This window comes from Ictalurus punctatus, chromosome 15 (assembly GCF_001660625.3).
Source record: "Ictalurus punctatus breed USDA103 chromosome 15, Coco_2.0, whole genome shotgun sequence".
Taxonomy (NCBI): domain Eukaryota; kingdom Metazoa; phylum Chordata; class Actinopteri; order Siluriformes; family Ictaluridae; genus Ictalurus; species Ictalurus punctatus.
In genome coordinates this window covers 11,410,329-11,426,366 of record NC_030430.2, presented here as the reverse complement: position 1 = coordinate 11,426,366, position 16,038 = coordinate 11,410,329, and the positions used below count along the sequence as shown (strand labels likewise).

General features: G+C 36.0%; 1 protein-coding gene across 6 annotated transcripts in view; it reads left to right on the top strand.

The window, feature by feature from the left end:
• si:dkey-178k16.1 (band 4.1-like protein 1) overlaps nucleotides 1-7,246 on the top strand; it is a 70,938-nt gene extending 63,692 nt beyond the window's left edge. For all 6 annotated transcript variants that reach the window (XM_047160317.2, XM_047160316.2, XM_047160318.2 and 3 more), the window contains 4 exons: nucleotides 2,676-2,765; nucleotides 2,893-2,973; nucleotides 3,082-3,198; nucleotides 4,497-7,246. In XM_047160317.2, the coding sequence (XP_047016273.1) occupies nucleotides 2,676-2,765; nucleotides 2,893-2,973; nucleotides 3,082-3,198; nucleotides 4,497-4,502 (294 nt within the window). In that variant the 3' untranslated portion in view covers nucleotides 4,503-7,246. The remainder of the gene's footprint in view (nucleotides 1-2,675; nucleotides 2,766-2,892; nucleotides 2,974-3,081; nucleotides 3,199-4,496) is intronic.
• The last annotated feature ends 8,792 nt before the right edge of the window (nucleotides 7,247-16,038 follow it).

Below are 16,038 nucleotides of genomic sequence, written 5' to 3'. Positions count from 1 at the left end.
ATTTTGATTTAACATGCGATTTATTTATTCTATTTTTGCATTTTACACTAATTGCACTTCAAAATAAAACCTGCATATCAAATACAGACAAATAAAGAAAGGACAATAAGATGTTTGACTTTGTAGCATCTTTTATAAGATTTATTTATTTTTTTTGCAAAACAAGCACAAATAAGATATTGTGCTCCAAACTTTGTGATCGCACCCGTTATTTCTTTGTGTCAGCGTGAGCTCTTCTCATATAGTGTGACACTTTCAAATACCGGAGTGATTATGTGATTACAGGCTGCTTAACAGCTCAAGACTGTGCTCCAGAATTTTGATTAGCTAAACATTCATCATGTTGTGATTTGTGGTACCATCTGAGATGCTGGTATAAGTTTGTTGTTAACAGGAGAGGTTTGCACTGTTTTTCGGCACATTTTTCAAATCACCTGCTATTGAAAGGTGTCTGTCTGAAGTCAGAATATTTCCAGATGTTTGATGTGCAATTTTGTTTGTCTATAAGATCAGCTTCACTTGTTTCATTAGATTTGCATTTCATTGCATTGCATTTCAATAAATTTGCATTTGCTTGTTGGACCAGACTCACTACTGCTAGCCTCCACCACCTTTGCTGCTAAGTAGGGCTTGCTTCCTTGATGTGATGGCAGAAACTCGTCCTCTCATAGGCCAGCTAGGCTATGTATCACATTTGTGGAGTCAAGCTAGACTTTACATTGCCAGTCTACTTTTGTGTTTTGCTATTTAAGGGGTTGCACACTTACACCCGGTATTCACACCTTCAATCATACACCTATTGCGGTGTATGAACTGCACTTTTACAAATTGTGATTTTGATTAAAAATGTGTTAATCATTGAGCCTTAGTCACCCCACAGTTTTTTTTTGTTGGATTCAGGTCTGGGCTCTGACTATCATTCAGAATCATGGATTTTCTTTTGGTTAAGCCATTCCTTCGTTGATTTGGATGTATGCTTTGGGTCAATGTTCTACTGAAAGGTGAAATACCTTTTCATCTTCAACTTACAGGCAGTAGCTTACTTTGCATTAAACTGACTGGTATTTGCAGCTATTAATTATTCCATCCACCTTGATAAATGCCCCAGGTCTGGTTGAAGAAATGCAGCCCTAAATCATGATGCTGTCACCACCATGCTACACCGTGGGTACAATATGGTGTTCTTTTGGTGCATTTCTTTGCACCAAACATACCTTTTGGAATTCGGGCATTATTATACATTTTGGAATTGGTCTCATCAGACCATAACACATTTTGCCACATGGCTTTGTGTGATTTATTTTTTTGTGGGAAAGGTCTTCTATCTAACCGCCCTACCCGATTGCCCAGACATGAAGAATATGCTGTCACATGCAGAGAGTAATCGGTACTTGTCAGATATTCCTGGAGCTGCTTAAATGTCACCATAGGTCTCTTGGCAGCCTCCCTGTTAAGTTTTTGTCTTGTCCTTTTGTAAATTTTGGAGGGTCATCCTCCTCTTGATAATGTCAGTATGGTGCTCCATTTTCTCCACTTGTTGATGATGGCATTCATGGTGTTCCATGGTACATTCAATGTTTGGGAATTTTTTGTACCACTCTCCTGATCGATACCTTTCGACAATGAGACATTATACAGGCTTTGTCAGGTCTTTGTTGACCATGGCTTCAGCAGGCAGATGAAGCCAAGAAGATGTCAAGAATATCCTGCAGAAACAGCAGATCTTTATTTGGGGTTAATCAGAATAATTTAATTCATGACAGCTGTATGATATTTATCTTTGAACATGAGATTGAATGTGATTGGTTCATTCTGAACACAATTATAAAAGGGTGTGCACAATTATGCAACAAGGTTATTGTAACCTTTTTTCCTCCCTATGTTTCCAAAAATGTTTGTTTTTCACTTACTTTTTATACATTGTAATTTCCTGTTCTGACGTGATTTAACTTGGTTTAATTTTATTCATCACAAAAAACTAATATATCATTTTAACAGGAGTGTGTAGACTTTTTTTTTACATCCACTGTATTGTTATCATTTCTTATATCGAATAATCAAATAATTTTGCTTGGGATGAATAACTCAGGACTATTTCATTATTGTAAAATTGATGCACAAGAACATGGCATTGAGGCCTTTTGTTGTGGCATAAATATTGTTGATATTTTTGTGCAATTTGTCACCTGGGTAAAAGTGGCATAACTGAAAAATATGGCTTAAGTTAAAAAAGAAACATGCAGAAGGATATACATTTGAATGAACTCCTCTCCTTACTCCTGCTCAGTACAATGGCATGTTGTAATGATTTATGGTTAACTAGATTTACCATTAATATTCCTTCACTGACTGGCTGACAACTAAGAAAGAAATTATATTTCTGTTAATTATATGATGTTCTATGTGTAATAACACATTAAATGTATTATTCACATTTAGTTGGCACAACATAGTTATTTCTTCTTATTTGTTACAAATGCTTTGCTTGATGTCAGGAAAAAACTGTTTATATGGACAAATATCACTGCTCTTCCAGTTTTAATATGTCACACTATGTTGTGCCTATCCAGCCAGCACCTGTGATTGATTTCTCACCAAAACAATATCAGCCATGTGAGAAAAAGAAATATCTTAATGTCCAAACTAATCTGCGATTCTTTTCTTTTCTTGGGCAGGTGAGCTTCGGATCTTTGGCCAGAGAGGGTTCTGGGTCTCCTCTACTTGTAACAGAGAATGTGACATCAGCCACAACACATGTTACCAAAGTAACTGCACTACAGCAGAAAAAAACATAATTTACATCACAAATGATAGTCAAATCAACAGACGTCTAATAATAGTAAGTCTGATGATAGTGAGTGCGCATTCTGATTTACCAGTGTTTGTTTATAGACAGTAAAAGGAGGATACTCGGAGACAAGGATTGAGAAGAGGATTATCATTACTGGAGATGATGATGTTGACCAAGATCAAGTAAGTTAAAGGCAAACTAGCATAACAGAAATGTGCGAGAACATGACAAGTATTGTTTATTCTCTAGGGTTTCTGTATTCCTTTGAATTGAGTTTCTATTTTTCACAGGCACTCGCCATGGCAATAAAAGAAGCCAAGCAGCAGCATCCTGACATGTTGGTAACCAAGGCCATAGTTGTCAGGGAAACAGAATCTTCCACGCAAGATGCACATGAGCAATTCAAGGTATTTGTCATAATCAATCCTTAAGAGCCTAAATAACCCTCTCCCCTCAAATTGATAGTTTTACATCAAACCGTTTTCAATTCTGCTATTTCACACATGGGTCTCTTTTCATGCCGGCACAAGCATCATTTCCTGGTATAAAGTTAGCCGTATGACACTTTTTACTTTTTACTGCGACCAGTTGATATTTTAGAGGTCAGAAATTAAAGTGCTTGCTCCCTGTATAGGCATAGGAGTGCAGTAATAGTTGTGACATACAAAATCTGCCAGCACAGTGGAACCTTTCTCCCATTTTTCCAAAATTTGCACTTGCTCTAAGACGAGGTCTTTTGAAGTTGCTGACCTCCTCGTAGTGCAAGTTAAAATTTTGAAAAAGTTGCAGCTGACAAAGCAATATTTTCCTAACTTAAAGCACAGGTTTTTAAATCTTGTCCTATTACGTACAAGTCAGTTTTGTGAATGTTCACTGTTTGTCATTCTATTGTAATATTAGAATTATAGATAACTACCCACATACTGACTAAAATATTTTCTGGCTTGTGCTATGGTCATAATAATGGAGGTTGTCAAAACAAACTCATATTTAGACCCCTTTTTTTCTGATATTAGTGCAGTTTTTATAGTGCAAAAATAAGGCATACGATTCGTGCATTATATAAACCCTATAATTAATTTGAATTAATACATTATAAGAAAGTGCAATTAAGTGTGCAATACCAGGTTGTAAGAAACGTTTTATTCAAACTTTATTTAATTTTTTCAGACATATATATATATATATATATATATATATATATATATATATATATATATATATATTTTTTTTTTTTTTGCATGCTATGCATTTTAAGGGGGCTCTCAGTAATTCTGGGCCAAATAAATACCACAGCTCTGTCAGATTTTAACTGTCACATTCTCTGCTGTATTGCTCCACCCACATCAGTGAAGACTTGTCTTTGAACACAAAAATAGCAACTGAGCATAAAACACTGCCCAGCTAAAGAAGCAATACATGATCAAACTAAATTTGGTAGATCTTACAGGAGCAGTCTTATCTGCATTATATAAATGATATCTTAGACTATCCCTAGTTTTAACACAGGCAATTTCTGTTCAAAATACCAAAATAATTTTAGTAGTACAGTAGACTATTAAATATATTATTTATAAACACAAACTCAACATTTTAGAGATAATGCATTTTAAGATAATATACAAGCTAAGACAATTATTTATAATGCATGATAATTGTATTTGTATGAAGTTGATGTTAATACATCATTATTGCTCTTTTTCAGTCCTGATCTCTAAGGCTGTCAGGACTGTTCACAGGAGAAGTACTGTATTTTAAACCACCTACAGATGGTGGATCATGGACACCCACTATCCAGCACCCATCAAACTTAACCCACAGGATCCAGTGCCTCCCTGGTGGCATACAGATACTGTATACATCATCTCTGTCACAATTCAAACCTCACATCTGTCTGTTTTTACATTAAATGTGGTCATGCTAAATGGGAAACATTTCTCTGTCTGGTTGTCAAATAAAACAGGCACTAAAGGTGGCATTGTGCATCCCATGCTGGACCATTGAACCATTTGAAACTGACTATTTCTCTTGGTGTATGGAGATCTATTGGATAGGCATCAGAGAAAGCAACATATGAGCTTATTTTGCAATCATCAGACTACAGGAATAGGAACTTGTATCAGAACACATATTACTGTTACTTGATCAACTAAAGCTAAAATGCTGTTAAATTTTAATTCTCAGACCCTTTATGTGTATGTGACAATGGTCATATGAAAGAAACAAGTCAAAAAAATCTAAAAGATGGGCACCATCAGGACAGTTACAGTGAATCAGTGCACACATCATATAGACACATATGGTGTTGACAGGGCATGGACAGATTGCTGGACACATGGACAACAATTTGTGCCAATTATTGAAGGAAGACGCTTCTGAGAAGCAGTGGCTTTCTGAGAAAACGAAAAAACAAGAAACAGCTTTGAAACAGGCTGACACAAATACTCAGCATAAAGTGAATAAAACCCATTGTCATTGTGAAGATAAGTTCTCCATAAAAATCTCCATAGGGCCTTGTTCCTGGAAAGTGTGATGTTTATGTATATTTGGCCCTGGAAACCCTTTCATTAATCGTGTATGATTCATATTCAGTTTACAAAATGAAATTATCCTTTAAATGAGGTGCTAATTCCTAAAGTGAAAACCAATTCCCTGTATATATATCTAAAAAACAAAACAAAAAAAAAAACAAAACACATTTCATATTACTGTAGTAAGAAAATCCCTCCACTGTTCTCCAAGCAGGCGTTAATCAATCTGGAAATTATGTAATATGAACATGTTTATACAAATGGTTTTGCGCAAGATTTGAAGACCCAATGATAATATTTTATTTTATATAGGTATTTTAAACAAAGAAAAAATGTCATGGCCTAGATATATTGACCCTGATGCTAGCAAAGCAGAATAAAGTGTGTTGAATAACTGTGCCATATGCATGACAAACTGCCCCATTATTAGTTCCACTAGTTTATAGAAAGAAAAAAAAAGAAAGAAGACACAAATACTGTTATTTGGCTTTTCAAATACCTCCACTCTCATTTTTCTTTTTTCTTTTTTTCTACTATGCGAATACACCATGTCCCATAAACAGATGTCTTTACAGTTTCACAGTGTTTCAATATAATGATTGCTTACTCTGTGTTAGGTGTCATGAGCATTTTATTTCTATTTTCAGTGGACTGTGCAGTGATTCTCCTTAAATTCTTCCCTCTGTAACAATCGTGCTGGAACAGAATGAATGGCTGAATGCAGATTTGCCTGTTGCAGTGTTTTATAGGTGAATGGGCCTTAAATGGTACATGCATTACTGTGCTTTAAAATGATACTTGGGAATACTGTGTAAGGATGAAGAATCTCTGCTCTGATTTTCATTAGAAAGCTGAAAGTGACTTGTAGAGGATTGTGTTATGGACCTTAAACAAAGAATTGTACCATGTGAATGTTTCATATAGGCACATCTTTCTCAACTTGAAAATGTCATGAGTAGAATTAGAGCATTAAGACATTTAAGCAGTACATTTACAGACTTAAATGGAGTGGTTTTCCAGACAAGGTTGAAAATTACACAATGCCATAATCCTACAAAAATAAAATATGGATTTCCTGTTATTTAACAATCCTTGATTGGATTAAGATGTTTTCTTTCATTAAATTAACAGCTAGAAAACAGTAATTACAATTTATGATTTATGTATTATCTGGCCACATATATTGTATCCAACATTCATTATTAATATAGTGAACATTAATAGAGATATGGCTAATCTGAAAATAAACCTGTCATCGTTGAAATTTAATTTTCAACTTTGTGCATTGTCTTCAATTTTAGTTTTAAAATAGCATACAGGTGTTGTAGCCTACCATGAACTGTAGTTAATAGATAAAAGCATTCAGTAAACTGGAATTATCATGCCATTTAGCCAAAAAGTCATGGCTGGAAAACCACCCCTGATTTTTTTTTTTATATACAAGTACAAAAGTGCCATGGAAAGCTGCTAACTTCATTCCAAGCCATTCATCAGCTACTTAACCCAGACCTTCATCTCAAACCAAGACCTCTAACATAAGCCTATGAATGATTTAGCAGTCTGATAATGCTATCTGAAATATACCGCTTGTTAGTTTACAGTAGTCTTCTCTCATTTCCTGTACTGGGGAAGGGTTAAAGAGAACAAAGCAAGCTGATTTGGTAGGGAGTTGGTGACATCTATTGAGTAGATGTTGCTTCCATTGCAGTTCAGGGTTCATAACTTCACTCTACCTTTTCTAATAATTATTAATCATGTGTCATGGAGGTCATGTGCTAAAGGACAGAGAACCTCACTGATGAATACAGCTCTGCATATGATCTACTCTTTTGCATTTACACTTCTTTCACTTGTACTCTGTAATTCCTTCTGCTTGGTTTCCTGTGTTTGCTGTACAGTGATCTACATTAAATAAATTGGCCAATTAATGCCATGTGGTGTCATAAATTGTACCTCTATCATGCAGCAGCAGCATCTGGTCTACTGAAGAATAGCCTTCTTTACAAAAAATATAAAAAATAAAAATAAAAAATCAGAACATGAGAAGTACATTATGTACCACAAGAGGGCACACACACACACACACACACACACACATATATATATATATATATATATATATATATATATATATATATATATATATATATATATATATATATATATATATATATATATATATATATATATATATATATAAGTATATGTATACACACATATATACACACACAATACACTACATTGCAGTGTTCAGATACATATACAGTGTTCAGAGCACTAAGCAATGTTCAATGTGCATACACTTTTTGCAAGCTATTACATTAAAATCTGCAAAACGGTTTGAAATTCTTCCATATATTCTGTCAAATTTAGTCATTTTGATTTGTTTATTTAAAGACCTAATGCTTTTTTAAATATTGCAAAGACACAATTCATGCTGAGCAACTGTATGGATGGTGCAAATGGATGGTGTGCAATGTGCCCACTTAACCACAGCAACTTGCTTCACAATACAATGCAAGTTGTTGTTAATACATAATTCTCAAGTAAAATTATAGTAATAAAACAAATACTGACTATTATTTAAGGCTGGTTTCCGCATTGAGACAGCAGCTTGAAGTTATGTATTCTACAACAGAAAACAGGGACCGTAAACATTATACACCTTGGGGACATTACACATGAACAGGACACCAAAATCTAGAAAACAATGTACTGTTCGAGACTGATTGATGGTTGAGGATGTTAAAAACTTCAGTGATCAGAATCTGTAGCATTATGGAGTTATTTTGTATAACAAAACATCAGGACATCTAGCTGGTTTATGTGTTAATGTACTGTGATATTTACTGTATATGGTAGATTCATAGAACCTGCAGATTATGACACATCTATAGAGTTATGTACGGCATTGCTCTTCAAGTTGTAAAATGTATATTGTTTTCCTGTTTGTAATAATAATAATAATAATAATAATAACTCATATTTTCACTGTCCTGTTGGCAAGATAGGAGACTGGAAAGAGTTACTGGACATTAAAAAATACCACTGCAAGTGTCTGCAACCACAGTATTTTTATACTAGTCTGTATGACCTTGTCAGGTCTTTGCTCAAAAAGTTAATGGAATAGTTCCTCTAAAAATATAAATTCTATCATTTGCTTACCCTTATGTCATTCCAAACCCAAATGCTGTTACTTTTCATAACATAAAAGAAGATATTGTCCCACTCTATTACAACTCTATTCCAAAAAATGTCAGAAGATAGTGATCATGAGCTTTAAAGGTGCACAATAAAAACTAAACACGAAGTGGCCATACTAGCTTTATGCCATTTGGACTGCTTTTATAATATAACTGTTTAAACATTCTTCAATACACACTGACCTTACTGTAGTTATTTTGGTTTAATTTTAGTTAAGATATGTTGTGGTAACTTTTGACATGAATTTTTATTCTTATTTTACATGTGTATATATAGACATTTCAGGGAATGTATGGTCAGGAAAATTTGCCTCAAAAGTCATGGAAAAGTCATGGAAATTTATTGGTAAAAAAAAAATGTATATGAACCCTGCCTAGGTAACAAGAGACACCTGTCAGTCACATGTTCCAATATTTTAGATCACTTAAAAAATGTGAGGGTTCAAACAATAGGTGCCATGTTCTAAGTTGTTTAACACATCCATATGTAAATACTAGGAAATTAAAACTGAAATTTGAGATATTTTGATCTCAAGACAGAATGTCTTCAGTGTATAGCAAAAACAAAAGAATTGGCCTTGTGTTTCCTATACTTTCAGAGGGGACTGTATGAAATCTCCTGGGTGTAAAGACTCAGCAAAGATTGCCTGAGGAATTTGTTGTTTCATTGCCGAGGTATTTTTAGTTTTTATAGTAATTATTAAAAAAAACATGCAGTGGTAGAATATTTGCTGATTGAAAAGATTTGAATACTGCTACATATTTAAATGGTGGTGTGCAACGGTCTGGGCAGGGAGTGTAACAAGAAAAACATGACTCCTGGCCAATTAGAGTTGTGAAATTACGTTGCCTTTGCTAATAACTGCTTCCGGCTGCATCACATCAACCTGCTGTAAAGCTACTTAGCTGGCTAAGTATTAACTCTAACATTAACTCTTATTTTCTATTCATCCCAGTGATTCGAATCTTTTGATTCCATTCACCAAACTGATTCATTCAGATTTGTCATTGATTAGTTCAGTGAACCTTAACACAAGTTTCATAATTTCATGAGTAGGTGAGCCCACTGTGCGTCTTTTTAGATGTTATGATTAAGTCATTGTTTCATTCACCCGATACATTAATTTGTTCATTTCATTCACAAACAACATTTACCAATTTATTCATTTCATTCACGAAGTGCAAGTACCAGTTTGCTCAGAATTAGTAGGTCTACCTTTCTCGTTCGGACTCAAAGCAAGGGGCATATTCGTTCAGTAGGTCCAACCAGCGACATGCTCCTTTACAGCCCATATTCTAATGCAGTCTTTAAAAAGCAGGAAAAAGCTCCCAAAGCTGGCAGGTATTTTACACGGACAGGAGTTAAGTGAACAAAAAATATGTGTCAGTAAATGGAAGTGAATGAGAACAAGAACGAGTAGTCTAAAAACACCATGTCCGAGCAATGAAAGGAGAAAATATATAATTTCCATACTGAAAACCAATTTGCTTTTACACTGGTGAGTGAAAAGACTGTGTTAAGTCCTTGTCTGATACCAGTCAGTACCAAAATTTGGATCATGCAGTGGCCCAGGAAGAAGTCACACCTACACCACGTTCAGTGGATGCTTCTTAGTTTTAACATTCAAAGCATTGGCATATATACACCCAGGATACAGGAAATATTGATAAAGAACGATAAATGTCAATTAGAACAGGTCACATAAAATCAAACATCTATTACATAGGTTTGAGTGATACAGGAACTAAAGACATCCATTCTACCAGATAATGATAAGAAAAGCCGAGAGAGAATGAAGACGAAAGTCGAGGTCGGGGGAATCAGTGCAAATAGTAACAGTCTTACCCTTACAGAGATGACAAGCATGCATGAGAGCAACGAGTTCCACAGGCTGAGTAGAATTAAAGGGGAATGAGACTCATGAACAATATTTGGTAATGAACACACAGAGTAGCTACATAAAAATTTGGAGTCATTGGGTTTAAAACATGATCCATCGACATATAATTCCTCTCCTCCCTCCAGGAGATGCTGTGACAGATCGGAGTGAATTGATGATGATTCATGTATATATGTTAAAACAGTCATGTTTCAACCAAGCTTCAGGTGCAGGCTCCTCTGAGCAGGCACGCAGAACTCTGTGAATCAAGACTGCAAGGCTGTTAGCAGTGGTTACAGATTTAATGGTGAGGTGAGGTGAGGACCTCCGCCACAGTGCTTCCACCCTCGGAAACATACAGGTGGAACAGTGATGTGTACTGTAGTCCGGGAGTCCCAGAGCCGGGGCTCAGCTTAATGTCTGTTTTAGATAACAGAAAGAGTGCATCATCTTTAAAAGGAGAAGACGGAATGACGACATATTTTTGATAAAACATGATATCAGGATTGTCAAGAGATGTGACATGAAGGGAGTGCGTTTTTGGACAGGTGACAGGAACCTCATCTATTCCCACAGAGTTAATGCTAGAGCTTGATGCTCTCCCTTACTGTGTGCCAAACAAGGTGTAAGTGGCACCCATGTCAACCATAAAAGGGTATTTACCCCCGACACAGAGGTAAATAATAGGCATTGTGTTGTAATGTGAACTCAGTACAAGAGAAAGCATAGAAGAGGTTCCTTCACTCTGTAGTCATCCCTATTGGGTTTGTTGAACTTGCCACTGAGACGGGTTGGGGTTTGACCCCCTGGCGACAGGGGCAGATTGTGGCCGATTATTTTTTAAATCCCTATGCTTTTTAAGGCACTCCCTTTCCCAGTGACTCAGAACGTGACAGTAATGAAATTTCCTGGCTATCTGCCTCTCGTATTACGTTTATATTGGCGTGAGCGGCGCGAGGACCCCTCATTGATATTAGTAGAGACCATCACAAGTTTAATTTTATTTTTGACAAAGGCTTCGAAAGCCCAGACGGATTCCATTTCCCTCGCGCACACTGACATAAAGTTGGCTTGACCATGGACGTTTGATATTTGCAGATATTTGCAAATTAAGGGACCGTCTCTAAAGTTACATACAACATTGTTATACACGTTTCTAACTTCAATAGCATTTGAACGGAATAACTTACAGTCATAAAACCAACTGTAATGTATTCCTGAAGGTGTCAGCTATGATGCACACCTTTTAAATTTGATATATTTATTAAAATAAACTACGAAATCATTTGTAAATTTTGACATGTATTTCACTACCAAATGAATTTATACACAAAATATACTATCATTTAAAGCTCAATGGCATTTGAAGGGAATAACTTACAGTCAAAAGCAACTGTAGTGTGTTCATGTAGGTGTCAGCTATAACACACACCTTTTAGATTTTTGATATTTAATCAAATAAACTGTCAAATCATATCCAAATATTGTGATGTTTTTATACCATATGGGATCATACAAAAAAAGTTACAAAACATGTATACCAATTTCATATGTAACTTTAGAGATGGTCCCTTAATTTGCGCATATCTGCAACTATTGAAAGTAAAACGTCAAACCAGCTTTATGCCAGTCTCACGCACGTGGTGAAATCCCCAGCGGTCATTGTTTGCAGATTTTGTGCCGTAATTCTAATGGGTTGAGCGCACTCGATGCGCATATCGTTTAAACAGGTTTATATAAATAAAATTGAATGTTCCTCGATTAATGGCAAATGTAAATTGTTTTCCCATTCACTCTGGAAGCGAATTAAAAACGAGCTAGGGGATTCATGGTCATGCAGTTTAGTGTTAGCTGCATGTGAAATATCCTGTTTCCCTCTAATTCTTCGCTGTAAAAATGTGCATAACTCAGCATTAAAGTTAGCTAGTTAATCCGAGTCAGCCCAGGCATATTCAAACGGTCTACTTGCTTGACCTGTGCCCTGTACACTATCATGAGTTAAGCCCAGTGTAGGAATGCCTGCAATTAAAAATTCCTCTGTGACGTCATGACCAAGGATCTTTAACAAACTACAGCGGAAATCTTGACCCGGTAACTGAGCGTATCTAGTCTGCTGTTTAAGCGAATCAAAAAAGTGACCAGGTTTATCAGTCGAAGGCAAAGCATCAAATATCCCTTTTATTTCCATAATACTAGGAGGGTTCAATGTAAAACTCTTTCCTACTTGTATGGATAGCAATATTGGAATCGGTAAGGCACACTTCAGCTCCTTCTGGCTCTGAGACAGAGCATGGATTATCCACTTTTTACTCAGTTTGCTCATTAACCGTAGATTTGGTTAACTATTCTTCTCTACATCGATATATGGTGGAGGCGTGATAGGCGTCAGGCTAGATGCCATTACTGATTTTACTGTCTGTACCCTTTTGGATTCTTCTTTGATAGAAGACTTCACGGATTTACCCTTTTTTTTTCTTATTGGAGTGCTCCTCATCCCATTTGGGTTTTACTATCTTTACATGCGGATAAAGCACATTTATTGTATTCATAATCCCAGCCAGGATCTCCTCAACTATCATTTACACACAGGTCTACACGAGTACATGCGCCTTGTCAAAAGTTCCATCAGAGGGCTAAGAATGAAACTGAGGCTGATATTCTGTCTGGCCTGCTAAATTATAGATGAAAGGCTGGAGAACAACGCCTTTACCATGGTCATACATCCACCGATGTGGCGTGATCCTAGACTGACCATTTCCACACATAGTTTACAGCTTATAATTTAATAATCACGAGAGGATATCAGACAGTGCTGGTTATAATCTTCAATACAAAAAGGGTATCAGACGTTTTGTTGAATCACGTGGTAACCTGTACCTGCGGAATCACCGTGGACTAAAACAGTGTGATATTATTAAGTAGTAACAGAATTAAGTTTACACAGTGTCTCTAAGACAGACTATGTTCACGGAAACACCGTGGGCCAAAATGTGATATTGCAACCAAGATTTATCAAGATATCTATACGGAGATAGAAAGAATTCAAATCATTGAGTTACCTCCGTCCATATATCTCCACTTCTGACACCAGGAAACTGTTCTTTGTCTGATACCAATCAGAACCACAATTTGGACCATATAGTGGCTGATTCCCTCTCGTCTGAGCTCAGGAAGTAGTCACACCAACACCACGTTCAGTGAAAGCTTCTTATGTTCAATATTCAAAAAAAAAGCATAGCATATATACACAGAAAATACTGATAAAGAATGATAAATGTCAATTGGAAAAGGCCATAGATAAAATCAAACATCTATTACTTAGGTGCGAGTGATTAGGAATTAAAGACTTCTGTTCTACCAGATAATAATAATAATAAGAGCTGAGAGAGAATGAGGATGAAAGGTGGGGGCTGATTAGGAATGCACAAAACAAACTCTATTGAAGGTCATGCTTCCTGTTAATGCAAAAGCATGGCATCATGACACAGACTAGAGATCTTCAGAATTGAGAAACAGAGATCATGCAAATAAAAACATATCAGACTGTCTGCTTGATATGTCACCAGACTTTAATGTTGTTGAAAAGGGGTAATTAGGAGCACCATCACTCCACTACCCATGCAAAATTCAAGGACTCATTCCCACCCAAGAGCACAATACAGGAGAACAGAATTCAAGAGTTAAAATTGGTTTTAAAAGCCCAGCACTCACTTTTTACAAAACCCACCAAGAGCTAAAGCTTCTATCAAGGATTCAGTCGGTGTTCTTTGGAAGCTGCTTGAAAAAAATTACAGGTCACAGATTTTTGAGGGGCTTGCTTTAAAAAAAATATGGTTGCTTGTTAGGAAAATCTGACAAGCGACATCATTTTTTTAAATATTTATGGTAGCGGCTTTCCCAATGCATTAATTGACACTGTCTGCTCAGAGTCTCACAATAATATCAGTGCTATAGTGTAATTCCTTCCTCCTGACTCTTTGGAGAAAAATCACCTTGTAATTTCAAGCAATGATAATTAGTATAGTAGATGTAGATAGACATATGTACATTTCCATAAACAATGCTGCCAATAAAGTGATCCAAGTACAGCAAAAAGTATAACAAAGACTGGGAAAAGTATAAACAAGTTAAAGGCTGCATAGGTAAAGTGGTCAGTGATCAAAGTGCAGGTACTGTACAGATTTGTGCTCACCTTGCAGACCTCCTGCAAGCACAGAAAACACAAGAGGAATTCCAAGCCATTTTCCTTAGAATGTCTTACAGACTTCAGTTTTACTGTGTCAAAACCTTCAACCACAAGTCAGAAGTCTGAGCTTCAGGTAGCTAGCTATATTGATTGCCACACAGCAGTTAGTTCAGTTGATCACTTGAGTGAATTGTTTATGGGAGGGCGACCAAAAATAGGAATTAAGGCAAAAAATCAGCAACAGTTTGACTTTTTGCCTTCAAATTGAACACATCCCTTTTACAGCAAGCACTAATAGTCCCAGTTCCTTCTGGTCTCCCTCTGTCACTAAAGATTGGGGACATAAGATTCTTGGCCCCATTTAACAGTGCTTGCAGCTATATTTTCTTATTGATATTCTAGTATTTAGTAGTTCACAATGCTAGACAATGAATTAGAATGGAAAGCAATGGGCTAGTATGTTTTATTTTTGCTATGCAAATTCCCCTACACACACTCAAATTTTTTTCTGGTATGCTTAAACTTATGCAGTGTAAAACTGAATTGGACCAAAAATGTATCAGTTCCACTCTGAATCTAAGCAGACAAATCAAAGGAAGTATCGTGAGAAACCTGACATGGAATAAACATACTTTACCCCACCATCATATCTGGGCTGCCTTAGTTCTTATTAAGGTTGGTACAGCAGCGTAACAATATATTTTTTTTAGAATTGTGGCATATAGTGTTATGTACTAATAGTGTTAGTGCACATTAAAAACACTAGGGGGCTCTCATGGGTTTCTGTTATGCGAGGAGCTTCAAGGTTGATGAAGTTTGTTCCGCTTATGAGCTGTGATGAACATGAGGCAAGCGAGTTCTGTTGAATAAATATATAGTTTGAGAAACACATATATTGTGTATGCACATCATTCAATATACAACTGAAGAGGAATACTACAGGAATAAAATGCAATTTACAATATTTTATTATATAGGCCTATTGGAATTTATTTTCACAATTTTCATGAATTTTCATTTGTGTGGGTCACTAATAACATTTGGAATAGAAGACTTAAAAGGATGGTTACTTTCTGTAAATTTTGGTAGGTTGGGAAAAAAAAAACCCTCACACCAGAGGTTCTAAATAAATTGAATACTGATGCATATTTTAAATAACACATTGCGGTTCAATATCAATCATACACTTTTTTCTTCAGAGAAGGGGAATTTGATAATTATTGAGAATAAAATACAACTAAGAATTACATTGTGCATAACAATATTGGCACCACTAGATGCCACTAAGGTTTCATGGTCACATGGTCACATAATCCTGTTCCATAAAGTCCAAATTACCAGCAAGCATCAATGTCCTGAAAAAGAAAGAAACCACTGGTGTACTAACAACCAGAGAGGCAACAGGTCAGCCAAGGAAAACAACAGCAATTGTGAAGCTGTGAAGAAA